General features: G+C 38.4%; 2 protein-coding genes across 4 annotated transcripts; both read right to left on the bottom strand.

The window, feature by feature from the left end:
- Window positions 1-731: 731 nt before the first annotated feature.
- Window positions 732-5,448, bottom strand: LOC131724830 (gastrula zinc finger protein XlCGF26.1-like). Of its 2 annotated transcripts, none has more exons than XM_059017708.1 (2): window positions 4,988-5,448; window positions 732-4,792 (listed from the first exon to the last, which is right to left on the bottom strand). In XM_059017708.1, exons 1-2 carry the CDS (start codon window positions 5,346-5,348, stop codon window positions 3,315-3,317), a joined length of 1,839 nt encoding a protein of 612 aa, XP_058873691.1. In that variant the 5' UTR covers window positions 5,349-5,448; the 3' UTR covers window positions 732-3,314. The 2 variants fall into 2 exon arrangements, with proteins under 2 accessions (XP_058873691.1, XP_058873692.1); XM_059017709.1 differs by having other exon boundaries at window positions 732-4,789.
- Window positions 5,449-10,078: 4,630 nt separating this feature from the next.
- On the bottom strand, window positions 10,079-15,404 carry LOC131724847 (zinc finger protein 382-like). Of its 2 annotated transcripts, none has more exons than XM_059017784.1 (2): window positions 14,698-15,404; window positions 10,079-14,501 (listed from the first exon to the last, which is right to left on the bottom strand). In XM_059017784.1, the coding sequence occupies exons 1-2, from the start codon at window positions 15,056-15,058 to the stop codon at window positions 13,525-13,527; spliced, it is 1,338 nt and encodes a 445-aa protein (XP_058873767.1). In that variant the 5' UTR covers window positions 15,059-15,404; the 3' UTR covers window positions 10,079-13,524. The 2 variants fall into 2 exon arrangements, with proteins under 2 accessions (XP_058873767.1, XP_058873768.1); XM_059017785.1 differs by having other exon boundaries at window positions 10,079-14,498.
- Between the last annotated feature and the right edge of the window lie 131 nt (window positions 15,405-15,535).

Here is a 15,535-nt window from a genome sequence, read left to right as displayed (position 1 = left end):
CCTGCTGGAAGCACCCGGATGGAAGCTGACGGCAATGGATTCCTTGACCAGGGTGACCAGACGCCCCGGTAAAGCCGGGCTTGCCAGTTTTCAGACTTCATGTTTTTGTCCCGGTCAGAAACAGTAACATTATCTTCCCGGTTTTGTTATTTTGTACACACATTGCTTATAAGTACACAACTGTAGCGATGTGCTGAGCAAGTTCACAGCAGAGTGATTTTATTATACAATCAATCGTGTGAATCACTTGTTTTCTGATTATGTGTTTAATAATTCATATTCTGTTTAACGTCCTGGACCATGGCTACGTATTTATTTATTTATTTATTTAATTGTATCTTGCCAGTGTCACAAGCTGTTCCTAAAATATAACTTCAAAAATCAAGGCCGGATTAACCCATAATTAACTCTGACACTTTTGTAGTGAACATATGGCTCCCTCGATTTCCGTGTTAAATGAACACTTTGGAAAGCGTTAAGAAATTAACCCTGCTAGAGAGTAAAGTTTTCAACACAGTAGGAGTTTAAATGTCATCTCATTCAGTGTAAGTTTAACTATATTGTGGTGTAAGTGTAAGTGTCACACTGCTATTTAGTAATTTTAACTCACTCATAAATATTCAGCTTCATAGATTAAATACTATGCTACAGGAATACTTGTAAGACAAAGCAGTAATTAAACACACTTCGTACAAATTCTAAAAAGAGATCCAGACACATGACTCTATTAAATCAAAGCATTTATTTCACAAAATACACCTTTTGGACACTAAGTACAGTTTATAATTTTTGGATGTCAGTTACTTTTAGACAACAGTGTTCATCCACAAGAATAACTGCTGGTAAAGGAAAAAAAGTACACTTGAATATCATTTTACAAATCGAAATGTCCTCACTGCCATCCTGGGTTATTTTGTAATATTTCTGTAGCCCAATCAATAATTTACACAAATGCATTTAACTCCAGAACATGACATTGTGTTACTGCTTCACTTTAACTCGGGAGATTTTGACATCACAGCCAAAAGTTTGTGTCCACGGTGAGTGGTTTGGTTGCCTTTCGATCTCATATTTTGGACATTCTTTGTGAACACACATTTGGCTGCAATTTCTAAATCTCCTCAATTCAATGGAAGCAGTGACAAACCTGCACCTTCTGTGGAAGGAGTGATATTTACATCTTCCCTTATATCTCCATATTTATAGAAATTCCCATTGCATAACCAGCCCTCAAAGTGCCACGATACTTATTTCAATTCCAAAACTATAGAACTTAAAATCAAAATACAATGTTGTGGTTGGCATGTACATTAAATAACTCACTGGAACCGCATGCAAATCAGGTTCTTCAAAGCCCTATGAAGTCTGAAGATCAAATGGAACGTTTTTCCGAGTTCCTCTCGCATGAAATGAATGAAGATGTTCTACAAAACAAACTGTTTCAAATTCAGATGCCACTAAAAGATATTGTTCAGCTTCTCGAACAATTCCAGTTATTTTACTAAATACAGGCATTTTGTCTTCTATTTTTATACAAATCAGACGGCCGGTCCGATATTCAGTTCCTGAGTATCTAATCCTAGAAGTAATATTAATGTCACAATCCAAACCACCTTGCAGTTTTTCCGCTATAATTTCACAGTCAGGAAAATCATTTAAAGCTTGTGTTTTAAGAGGTCCACATTCAATAGTCTTTATTGATAAAGACTCCCAGTGGCATGCTGTAGCTATTTGGTGTTTTTGGGCCAGTGATTTGGTAATAGTTTTGAAATTCTTGACACTGTTTTTAATAAACTTGTGCTTTGCCTCAAATCTCATTGCCCAGAAATGCAATAATGGATCTATTTCTCTGATGCATCTGGGATAATGAATCATGAAATGGTGCTTTGGAATCGAAATGCATTGTGGGTATAGCTCTCTGAAAAGCTTATGATGTTCTGCAATTATTATTATTTATTTCTTAGCAGACGCCCTTATCCAGGGTGACTTACAATTGTTACAAGATATCACATTATACATTATTTCACATTATACAGATATCACATTATTTTACATACAATTACCCATTTATATAGTTGGGTTTTTACTGGAGCAATCTAGGTAAAGTACCTTGCTCAAGGGTACAACAGCAGTGTCCCCCACCTGGGATTGAACCCACAACCCTCCGGTCAAGAGTCCAGAGCCCTAACCACTACTCCACACTGCTGCCCGCATAGCGTTGAGCTCTATCCCATTGCCAGACTGCTCTAGATTGATCCTTGGACGATTCATTCTCCCCAACAAACCATAATTCTAAGAGTGAATTCTATCAATGATGTCATGCTTGGAGATGACACTGTCAGAGAGAGAGCCAAAAAGCAACTTCATTTCATACTGGGGGACGCCTTCGAGGACATCGCGCATAATATCAAAAGCAAAATGATCAGAAATGAGAAAGAAACTGTAAGTCATTCAGCAAACAATATCGCTTCATTCCAAAGGAGGAGGGTCATGTAGGGTCTGCTAGCAGATCATTGCAATGCTGTTCATGCAAAACACTGTCACGTAATATGATGTTAGAATCATCATCGCTGAATACTGACTGAGACGCATTCTTATCAATCAAGCAGAGTCTACAGAAAAAAAACTGAACTGAAAGATTCCCTGAACCCCAGAAGTGTGTGCACCCCTAAGGTAACTCCTGTGAACTGAGCAACTGTACCATCAATTGGTTCTTCAGAAAAAGGAACTTTAATTCCAGTACTTTCAAGAATGTTTTAATCATCAATGTGAAGTTGTAGTATAGCATTAAATCCATACTTTTTAATATCTTGTGTGTGGAACAGTGAAACAAGGTGAATATTCATTAGTGCTGAATTTACCTTTGGTGAAAGATTTCTAAGAATAAAATATAAGCTTCCAATTTGATGTATCCCTTGCTTGGATCCTAATGGGTTTGCAGTTTCAAAGTCATCCTAGTAAAGTTGTATTTGAAATGCATTTCTATGCCGAGAGAAAAGTGGATGATTTCTATAGCAGCTGCCGTCACCAGAAATCTTTATAAACCGTGTTTTGTTCACAGGGTTGTACAATAGGATTACAAATGTCTGGACTCCAAAATATAAACTTTAAAGTTTCTAACAATGGAATATAAATACACTTGTCAGTTACAGGATCGTGATCATGTGTGCCTGTATCCCGGTTTCTTCTGCTGTCAAATCTTACTCCTAGAGGGACCTCAACAGGCTACACTACACCTCGTTTTTCACTGAAATGTCTCTTCCATTTAGCTTCAGTATTAATGTTTGTAAATGGATTTTCAAAGCTGTCGGTTTCTATTCTGTGTGAGTTAGCTGGTGTGTTTGGAGGTCACATTTCTGATTAAAACGCCTCCCACAATCAGCACAGTGAAACAGATTCTCTCCCTTGTGAATTCGCTGGTGTGCTTCAAGTAAAGTTTTACGATTAAAACCTTTCCCACAATCAGCACAGTGAAACGGTTTATCTGTACTGTGAGTTAGCTGGTGTGATTGAAGGTTAGATTTGTGAGTAAAACGCCTCCTACAGTCAGGACACTCATACGGTTTCTCTCCTGTGTGAATTCGCTGGTGTGATTGAAGGTAATATTTCTGATTAAAACTCTTCCCACAATCAGCACATTGAAATGGTTTCTCTCCCTTGTGAATTCGCTGGTGTGTTTGAAGGTTATATTTCTGATTAAAACTCTTCCCACAATCAGCACAGTGAAACGGTTTCTCTCCCTTGTGAATTCGCTGGTGTGCTTCAAGTAAAGTTATACAATTAAAACCTTTCCCACAATCATCACAGTGAAATGGTTTATCTGTACTGTGAGTTAGCTGGTGTGATTGAAGGTTAGATTTCTGAATAAAACGCCTCCCACAGTCAGGACACTCATACGGTTTCTCTCCTGTGTGAGTTCGCTGGTGTGTTTGAAGGTTACCTTTATTATTAAAACGCCTCCCACAGTCAGGACACTCATACGGTTTCTCTCCTGTGTGAGTTTGCTGGTGTTTTTGAAGGTGACATTTCTGATTAAAACTCTTCCCACAATCAGCACATTGAAACGGTTTCTCTCCCTTGTGAATTCGCTGGTGTGTTTGAAGGTTACATTTCTGATTAAAACTCTTCCCACAATCAGCACAGTGAAACGGTTTATCTGTACTGTGAGTTAGCTGGTGTGCTTGAACGTTACTTTTCTCAATAAAACTCTTCCCACAGTCAGGACACTTGTATGTTTTATCTCCTGTGTGAATACGTTGGTGTAGTTTTAATCCAGTTGTAAGTCTGAATGTCTTCCCACAATCAGCACAGTGAAATGGTTTATCTGTACTGTGAGTTAGCTGGTGTTTTTGAAGAGAAACTTTCTGATTAAAATGCCTCCCACAATCTGCACAGTGAAACGGTTTCTCTCCTGTGTGAATTCGCTGGTGTGTTTGGAGGTTACATTTCTGATTAAAACTCCTCCCACAGTCAGGACACTCGTATGGTTTCTCTCCTGTGTGAGTTTGCTGGTGTAGTTTTAATCCAGTTGCAAATCTGAATGTCTTCCCACACTCTATACAGTGATTGGGTTTGTCTCCTGTGTGAATACGCTGGTGTGGAGTCGCTGTAAATCCCACAGGAAGTGGTCGGCTATCTTGTGCAGAAAGATTCTGAACAGAGTCAGTTCTCAGTTTCTTCACATATTCATCGTGGGGTGTCGACTCTCTGTGTTTCTGCTTACGCTGCAGATTCCCATCAGAAGAGATTTTGCTCTGGGGTGCTGGAGTGGAGGTGCGTCTTCCTAGATCTGCTTTAGAAGCGCAGGAAACAGAAGCCAAGGTTACTGCACAGCATTGAATCACAGCCACTTTCCTGCAAGGCTTCACCTCACAGCCATCACTGTTAACAATTAGAACATTGAAAAGCAAGAAAGATGATAAACTCTTAATCCTTCACAAAACAATTGCAATTCTTATATAAACTGTATTTTTGACATTCTACTCACAGGCTGTGCTGCTCGTGGACGGCATCGCTCCTTCCTCCTTTCCATCTGCAGCTCTTTCCTGAGGGGGGTGATGTTTCCTCTGAATGGACCCCAGCACAGTGCCCTCTTCTCCAACACTAGAACCAGTGTGTTCAGAGACAGGCTGATTGGGTTTCATGCAGATCTGTTCAGGAGGACAATCCTCACAGCAGCTAGATTCCATCTTAACTATATTCTCCTCCAGTGTATTGACTTTATTTTCTTTACTAACCTCCTGTGTGATGTGATCACACTCCAGCTCTACAGCCTCCTCTTTAATGTGGACAGGTTCAAGTTCAGGGATCTCTTTACTTTCTACAGTTGTCAGGTCTGTAATCTCCATTATTCTTCCACACCACTCCTGATCACAGATTTCCTCTTTTGTGTAAACAGCTTCTATCACTGGCCCCTCCTCTGCTTCACTGAAAGCACGTCTCTCTCCAGAATCTGCGTGAAACAAAATTATACATGCTTTTAACTCTCACTGTACAAATAAATACAATCATGTAATTCTGTGGAGTTTATAACTGTATGAAATAACACATCATGGATATTATATATGCAACATTGTGAACGGAGCCTTCTTCAAGGAAACACAATCATTACAGTAGTGCTGTATTTAATTGTATTTTTTAATGACTGGAAGGCATACAAGAACCATAACATTATTAATCTCACCTTGAACTCTGATGAATAATCCCTGGTTCTCGTTCCTCTGAAAGTCTTGTTCATTGCAGTCGGGGTTCATGTTTCTGAGAGGTTGTTTAATGTCTGCATCTGCAGCGTTCATGCATTCCCGCACCGCTTTCAACTCGCTCTCTGATATTTCCAATCTCAGCTTCAGACTTTCATTCTCTTTCTCCTTTCCAGCCATTTCCATTCGGAATTCAGTGAATTTGCCGCCGACAACTTTTGTGATTTGGCACAAGACGGTGTCTACAGCCGCTTTCACTGCGTGCTCGATGGTAGAGGCGAGCTCGTCTTGAAAGAACGACACGGAGACGCTGACGTCCATCTTCACTGACTGTTAGCTTGAGACTGATATCCTTTCTGTGTTCACGCTTTTATTATGAATAATATTGGGAGCCTCTCTTTGTTATTCAGTCAGCACTTGACTTATTGAGCAAGTTTCCCTGCTGCTGCAGCTCAACAACCCCACGCAGTCCCACACACACAATGTAAACAAACCCGCACACACTTCCGCTTCCTCCCTGCTCCCATGGAGACGAGCGCGTCGTGACGTCACGTTAGCGGATTGGTGCCTCCTGCTGGAAACACCCGGATGGAAGCTGACGGTCTCGTGCCAAATTTGTCCCCCCCTGAGTCATGTGACATGTCAGCGTTCTGTTGCTAAGCGCGTCACTGCTTTTGCTCCACAGATCTTGACAATGACAGTTGTAGTTCGTTGGCGCCGTCGTGCAATTGTAATCAAATAATTTCTCTTTTTACACGACAAATTTGTAATACTGTGTTTTTTTCCCCCTCAGAAAACTACATTTATCAATCGATATGGATCACTTGAGAGCGGTATATCGCTACCTCAGCAGAGGTGAGTATCCTGAACAAGCCACCAAAGAGGAGAAGAGGGGTATCAGAAAGAAAGCCAGTACATTCGTTTTGAAAGGTAAAAAAAAATAGAGAAATATTGAAAATTAATATTAATACATTATAAGTTTTTGAAGCCGCCCTGTATTTTTGAAGATGTACATCTAAATAAATGATAAACGTGTGTGTGTGTAATATATATATATATATATATATATATATATATATATATATATATATATATATATATATATATATATATTTTAATTTTAATTTTAATTTTTGATTGGTATGGTAGTCTTAGTTTCTGAGCTACTGACTTACTGCCTGACTTGAGTATTTCCAGGGCAGAGATATCAAAAGTAAAGTCGATGTCAGTTCTAACACCCACCTTGTTTAATGTAGTTATATTGAACCAGCTAGGGAGGGGCTGATTCACTGTATTGAAGTGATATTGTGCCAAATAAGGTGGGTGTAACATGATATAAAAGTACAGTAGATGTAATTCTGAAGTGATAAACAACTTCACATTTTACGTGTACATGTTTCAGACATTAATGCTTCAATTTCAAATTCGATTTCCATTCCTATTAACTGATATTAGACAATTACATATTATAGAAGTTGAGAGCATGAAATGTCCGTATGATTTACTGATAACACACGTCACTATAAATTGGTGATGTAATTTTTAGACAGGCAGCTTCTTTAAAGTCCTTCTTTTTTTGAGGGTTATGTGAGAAGGCATTTTAAAGTTCTGTTAAACCTGCTCCTAACGCCCCACTCCATCGGTCAAGACCTTGACGTGGTGACGGGGCTTTTTACCAAAGCTGACCTGCAGTATAGTGTTTTTCTTTTTCACTAATGCTTACGCATTAAGTCCTGGATAGCACGTTACAATGGAAATATGCGATCTGATCATGTACTTGTTTTATTGTGAAGAATACAGAAAAAAAAGTTTGCTACATTTTTCAACATGTGCCTTTTTTGTGAATGTCTTTCTGGTTTGGACAACTACACCTGATACACAACCCACTAAAATGATTGAGTGCAGATTTCTGCTTGCCCTGCAGTGCTCTGTTAAGGGTTCCCCAGGACTAAGACTTCTACTCTAGGATTTACACAAATCTGACATCCTGTATGCTTCATTAGTTAAGAGCCTGAATTATACACACTAAAGTCAGGGACAATATGTTGTGGTTAACAATCATATTGCTTCTAGTTCCAAATTTGTACTTTTGAGTGTTTGAAGTTATGGAAGAAACATTCTTACTTTATAGCATATGATATAATTTGGCTTCATACATATTTAACAAATGCATATACAGTATTACTGATAACAAATGAACAACCACCAATCTGCAGACCTGCTTTGAGAATGACAGGCTCCATTCCAGGACGATGCCAATGATCTGACAAACACTGTAGGAAGTGGCAACACATACCATGAGGGTGTATTACTTCATTTTTTAATGACAAGTTATATGGTTAAACTAAGAGAAATGTGTTTGCAGATTTAGTGCAAGACCATGCATGAATAATGCTAAAGATTAAATCTTTTGACCTGTTCATTCCTTTAATTTTTGACATTCCCTAAATATTTCTCACAATATACACTGAAGCTACTGTATAACCTATATTAATCATATTGGTGTAAATAACAATATTTGTTGATCACAAACTTATTGACACATTTTCAATTAAAGTCTGTGTAAATTAAGGTTAGTCTTAATTGAGTTAGTCACTATTAATCAATTAGAAACCACTACTTATCAATTCAGCAATATTATATATAAAAAAAAACATTAGTTGTAAAACACGGACAGAAACTGAAGCAAAATGGTTTGTGCACTCAGCACAGCATGGTAAAACAAAGGAGTTGGATCCAGATGCGAGAAAAGCACTTGTTACAGTAACTACTACAGCAGCAGGGGAATAGATAAAGAGAGTTGAGGGGAAAAAAATTGTAATACAAAAATCCACAATAATCAAGAAGTATTTGAAGACTAATTCAACTGAAAGCATGGAAAGAAATGGACGTCCCAGGAAAAGTACGACTATAGCATAAAGAACTGTTCGAGCAGCTCGCAAAAATCCACCATTAACAGCCAAGGATCTAAAGAAACATCTGGTATAGCAGTGTATGAAATAACTATACAAAGTCATCTAAACACAAAAGGCTTTTACGCGACCTTACCACATTTCACAACAATTAAAAAAATAAAAATCGTCTTGAATGATCTTTAGTTAAGGGTGTCAATAATTTTGTCGGCAACTGTATGTGTAATCATGACAACTCCCTGATTGTGATCCATAAGTACAGCAAGACTATAAACATCAACATGACTACCCACAAATATGTAGAAATTATTACCAGACTATACTTCTAACTTATTGTTTGTTATAAACATTTTTTCATTTGAAAAGTTACAATTGTAATATAACGTTTGCCAGTTGTGATCATTTAAGCTGTTCAACTTTATTATTATTATTATTATTATTATTATTATTATTATTATTTACTTATTAGCATATATATATATGTAATTAAACAAGACTTAATGTATTTTATATTTACTGTAAAAGCTCTTATGTAATCACGTGAAGAGTAATCAAATAAAATACACAACCATTTATGATACAAAAAACATTGATACATATAAAAAAATAAATGTAATACGAATAAAAGCCAATAAAAAAGCAAACGTAACTTTCAGTAAGTAAAATGCCGATGTTTTACCCTATCCTTTCCGCATCACGAAATCTGATCGTCACGTGACTCGTACGCTAATATGTCACATGACTCGGGGGGACAAATTTGGCAGGGGGGCGAAATTTGCCATGACAACGGCAATGGATTCCTTGACCAGGGTGATCAGACGCCCCGGTAAAGCCGGGCTTGGCAGTTTTCAGACTTCATGTTTTTGTCCCGGTCAGAAACAGTATCATTATCTTCCCGGTTTTGTTATTTTGTACTCACATTGCTTATAAGTACACAACTGTAGCGATGTGCTGAGCAAGTTCACAGCAGAGTGATTTTATTATACAATCAATCGTGTGAATCACTTGTTTTCTGATTATGTGTTTAATAATTCATATTCTGTTTAACGTCCTGGACCATGGCTATGTATTTATTTATTTAATTGTATCTTGCCAGTGCCACAAGCTGTTCCTAAAATATACCTTCAATCAAGGCTGGATTAACCCATAATTAACTCTGACTTTTGTAGTGAACATATGGCTCCCTCGATTTCCGTGTTAAATGAACACTTTGGAAAGTGTTAAGAAATTAACCCTGCTAGAGAGTAAAGTTTTCAACACTGTAGGAGTTTAAATGTCATCTCATTCAGGGTAAGTTTAACTATATTGTGGTGTAAGTGTAAATGTCACACTGCTATTTAGTAATTTTAACTCACTCATAAATATTCAGCTTCATAGATTAAATACTATGCTACAGGAATACTTGTAAGACAAAGCAGTAATTAAATACACTTCATACAAATTCTAAAAAGGTATCCAGACACATGACTCTATTAAATCAAAGCATTTATTTCACAAAATACACCTTTTGGACACCAAGTACAGTTTATAATTTTTGGATGTCAGTTACTTTTAGACAACAGTGTTCATCCACAAGAATAACTGCTGTTAAAGGATAAAAAGTACACTTGAATATCATTTTATGAATCAAAATGTCCTCACTGCCATCCTGGGTTATTTTGTAATATTTCTGTAGCCCAATTAATAATTTACACAAATGCATTTAACTCCAGAACATGACATTTTGTTACTGTTTCACTTTAACTCGGGAGATTTTGACATCACAGCCAAAAGTTTGTGTCCACGGTGAGTGGTTTGGTTGCCTTTGGATCTCATATTTTGGACGTTCTTTGTGAACACACTTTTGGTTGCGTTTTCTAAATCTCCTCAATTCAATCGAAGCAGTGACAAACCTGCACCTTCTGTGGAAGGAGTGATATTTACATCTTTCTTTATATCTCCATATTTATAGAAATTCCCATTGCATAACCAGCCCTCAAAGTGCCACAATACTTATTTCAATTCCAAAACTATAGAACTTAAAATCAAAATACAATGTTGTGGTTGGCATGTACATTAAATAACTCACTGGAACCGCATGCAAATCAGGTTCTTCAAAGCCATATGAAGTCTGAAGATCAAATGGAACATTTTTCCGAGTTCCTCCTGCATGAAATGAATGAAGATGTTCTACAAAACAAACTGTTTCAAATTCAGATGCCACTAAAAAATACTGTTCAGCTTCTCAAACAATTCCAGTTATTTTACTAAATACTGCGTCATTTCGTCTTCTATTTTTATACAAATCAGACGGCCGGTCCGATATTCAGTTCCTGAGTATCTAATCCTAGAAGTAATATTAATGTCACAATCCAAACCAATTTGCAGTTTTTCTGCTATAATTTCACAGTCAGGAAAATCATTTAAAGCTCGTGTTTTAAGAGGTCCACATTCAATAGTCTTTATTGATAAAGACTCCCAGTGGTATGGTGTAGCTATTTGGTGTTTTTGGGGCAGTGATTTGGTAATAGTTTTGAAATTCTTGACACTGTTTTTAATAAACTTGTGCTTTGCCTCAAATCTCATTGCCCAGAAATGCAATAATGGACCTATTTTTCTGATGCATCTGGGATAATGAATCATGAAATGTTGCTTTGGAATCGAATTGCATTCTGGGTATAGCTCTCTGAAAAGCTTATGATGTTCTGCAATTAGTTGCTTGAGATACACTGTCATACCCTCAGCAATCACTGGTGAAAAAACAATATTGACAATATTTAATAACATCAGAAGCAAGCTCCGATTTTTATTTTCCTCGTTTACAATGTCTCCAAATACTAGGGAAATATTTTTTATTAAGCAGAATGTTTGAATATTATTATTTATTTCTTAGCAGACGCCCTTAACCAGGGCGACTTACAATTGTTACAAGATAACACATTATTTTTTACATACAATTCCCCATTTATACAGTTGGGTTTTTTCTGGAGCAATCTAGGTAAAGTACCTTGCTCAAGGGTACAGCAGCAGTGTCCCCCACCTGGGACTGAACCCAAGACCCTCCGGTCAAGAGTCCAGAGCCCTAACCACTACTCCACACTGCTGCCCGCATAGCATTGAGCTCTATCCCATTGCCAGACTGCTCTAGATTGAACCTTGGACGATTCTTTCTCTCCAACAAACCATAATTCTAAGAGTGAATTCTATTAATGATGTCAAGCTTAGGGATGACATTGTCAGAGAGAGAGCCAAAAAGCAACTTCATTTCATACTGGGGGACGCCTTCGAGGACATCGCGCATAATATCAAAAGCAAAATGATCACAAATGAGAAAGAAACTGTAAGTCATTCAGCAAACAATATCGCTTCATTCCAAAGGAGGAGGGTCATGTAGGGTCTGCTAACAGATCATTGCAATGCTGTTCATGCAAAACTCTGTCACATAATATGATGTTAGAATCATCGTCGCTGAATACTGACTGAGACGCATTCTTTTCTTATCAATCAAGCAGAGTCGACAGAAAAAAACTGAACTGAAAGATTCCCTGAACCCCAGAAGTGTGTGCACCCCTAAGGTATCTCCTATGACCTGAGCAACTGTACCATCAATTGGTTCTTCAGAAAAGGGAACTTTAATTCCAGTACTTTCAAGAATTTTTAAATCATCAACGTGAGGTTGTAGTATAGCATTAAATCCATACTTTTTAATATCTTGTGTGTGCAACAGTCAAACAAGGTGAATATTCATTAGTGCTGAATTTACATTTGGAGAAAGATTTCTAAGAATAAAATATAAGCTTCCAATTTGATGTATCCCTTGCATGGATCCTAATGGGTTTGCAGTTTCAAATTTATCCTAGTAAAGTTGTATTTGAAATGCATTTTTATGCCGAGAGAAAAGTGGATGATTTCTATAGCAGCTGCCGTCACCAAAAATCTTTATAAACAGCTTTTTGTTCACAGGGTTGTACAATAAGATTACAAATGTCTGGAATCCTAAATATAAACTTTAAAGTTTCTAACAATGGAATATAAATACACATATCAGTTACAGGATCGTGATCATATGTGCCTGTATCCCGGTTTCTTCTGCTGTCAAATCTTACTCCTAGAGGGACCTCAACAGGCTCCACTACACCTCGTCTTTCACTTAATTGTTTATTCCATTTAGCTTCAGTATTAAAGTTTGTAAATGGATTTTCAAAGCTGTCGAAGCTTTTCTCCATATTAGATCTGATGGCGTCATGAGAAGATACGAAGCCCATTACATCATCTTTTATATCTGAATGCAATTCATGCACAAGTTTTCAATGACATATTCTCAATGACAGATGTAAGTATCTCTGACCAGCAAAGTGACTTGAAAGATTTTTCTTTAGAATCACCGGGAACTCCACAAAGCTGCTACTTGACGAAGGAACTCGCCCAAGAAATGTGTGCGTCTGTAATTGCAAAAGTGCAGGGTTGTTGTGTAGCTACTAATGTTCTAACATCTGTCATTGGAAATGTGAACCCTTAAATTGACAAGAAAATAGGAGGCACTTTTTTTACACAGAGACTGGTGAGGGTCTGGAAGCCACTCCCCAGTAATGTTGTTGAAGCTGACACCCTGGGATCCTTCCTCTCGTCTGCGGTACTTCGTGTGGCAGGAGGTGTCAGCAGTAGCATTTGTTTTAATATATATACAGGTTAAGATGTGCGTGGTCATTTCTATACGTTTCCCTGAGCTTTCTCACCCCCCCCCCCCCAGAGTACATTCTGTGCCTCCCAGTTTCAGAAGCACTGCTGTAGGAAACAGGGCTACAATCATTTGCATACACAGCAGGCTTGGGATTTTTTGAGTTGAATTTGTTTATTTTCACAGCTCCCTGCATTTGAGACCGACGAGAGAGACGCAGGGTCTGCTTTGGTATTCTGGTGTGATTGAGATGCTTTCATTGAGTAAACTGAATTGTTTTTGTGTCCTGACTGACTGAATCTCTGTGAACTAGACTGTGTTTCTTTAGTTTATTTGACTCTACAAATCTCTTCCCACACTCACTACACTCAAAAGGTTTCTCTCCCGTGTGGGTTATGTGGTGTGTTCTGAGGTTGTCCTTCCGACTGAAACTCTTCCCACATACTAGACACTCATACGGTTTCTCTCCTGTGTGAATTCGCTGGTGAGTTTGCAGTCTACGTTTCTGTTTAAAACACTTCCCACAGTCAGAACACACAAATGGTTTCTCTCCCGTGTGAATTCGCTGGTGTAACTGAAATTTACATTTCTGATTAAAACTCCTACCACAATCTGCACAGTGAAACGGTTTCTCTCCTGTGTTATTACGTTGGTGTAGTTTTAATCCAGTTGGAAATCTGAATGTCTTCCCACAATCAGCACAGTTAAACGGTTTCTCTCCTGTGTGAATTCGCTGGTGTGTTTGAAGGTTACATTTCTGATTAAAACTCCTCCCACAATCTGCACAGTGAAACGGTTTCTCTCCTGTGTGAATACGTTGGTGTAGTTTCAATCCAATTGCAAATCTGAATGTCTTACCACACTCTGTACAGTGAAACGGTTTCTCTCCTCTGTGACTACGCTGGTGTATTTTCAGCTTTCCCCGGTCACTGAAATTGGTGCCACATTCAGGACAGTGATACAAGATCTGCTCTGAAGGAATCTGCTGGGGAGTTTGTATGGAAATGAAGTTGCCCTGGGTTGCAGAACTGTCGGGATGTGGAGTCACTGTATATCCCACAGGAAGTGGTCGGCTATCTTGTGCAGAAAGATTCTGAACAGAGTCAGTTCTCAGTTTCTTCACATATTCATCTTGGGGTGTCGACTCTCTGTGTTTCTGCTTACGCTGCAGTTTCCCATCAGTAGAGATTTTGCTCTGGGGTGCTGGAGTGGAGGTGTGTCTTCCTAGATCTGCTTTAGAAGCGCAGGAAACAGAAGCCAAGGTTACTGCACAGCATTGAATCACAGCCACTTTCCTGCAAGGCTTCACCTCACAGCCATCACTGTTAACAATTAGAACATTGAAAAGCAAGACAAATGATAAACTCTTAATCCTTCACAAAAACAATTGCAATTCTTATATAAACTGTATTTTTGACATTCTACTCACATGCGGTGCTGCTTGTGGACGGCATCGCTCCTTCCTCCTTTCCATCTGCAGCTCTTTCCTGAGGGGGGTGATGTTTCCTCTGAATGGACCCCAGCACAGTGCCCTCTTCTCCAACACTAGAACCAGTGTCTTCAGAGACAGGCTGATTGGGTTTCATGCAGATCTGTTCAGGAGGATAATCTTCACAATGGCTAGATTCCATCTTAACTATATGTTCCTCCAGTGTATTGACTTTATTTTCTCTACTAATATCCTCTGTGATGTGATCACACTCCAGCTCTACGGCCTCCTCTTTAATGTGGACAGGTTCAAGTTCAGGGATCTCCTTACTTGCTACAATTGTCAGGTCTGTAATCTCCATTATTCTTCCACACCACTCCTGATCACAGATTTCCTCTTGTGTGTAAACAGCTTCTATCGCTGGCCCCTCCTCTGCTTCACTGAAAGCACGTCTCTCTCCAGAATCTGCGTGAAACAAAATTATACATGCTTTTAACTCTCACTGTACAAATAAATACAATCATGTGATTCCGTGGAGTTTATAACTGTAAGAAATAACACATCATGGATATTCATGCCACAAAGAGTTGTGTTCAGATCCAGTTTTAAACGAGTCCCGTCAGTTACCTGGATAATATAGATCAGAATTTGGCCTGTGAATTGAAAAATGCTGATTGAGAGAAATTATTGATGACTAAAATTAACAGCCGTATGTTAAATACAACACAACCCACACCCTGGCGTGTGTTATCCCTTACATGATATACACACACACACACACACACACACACACTGAGCATCAAAAGAAACGTATCACTTATAGTTGGATAAAACTCAC

Source organism: Acipenser ruthenus, chromosome 57 (genome assembly GCF_902713425.1).
Source record: "Acipenser ruthenus chromosome 57, fAciRut3.2 maternal haplotype, whole genome shotgun sequence".
NCBI lineage: Eukaryota > Metazoa > Chordata > Actinopteri > Acipenseriformes > Acipenseridae > Acipenser > Acipenser ruthenus.
Note: the sequence above shows the minus strand (reverse complement) of the source record. Positions and strands in the feature narration are given on the sequence as shown.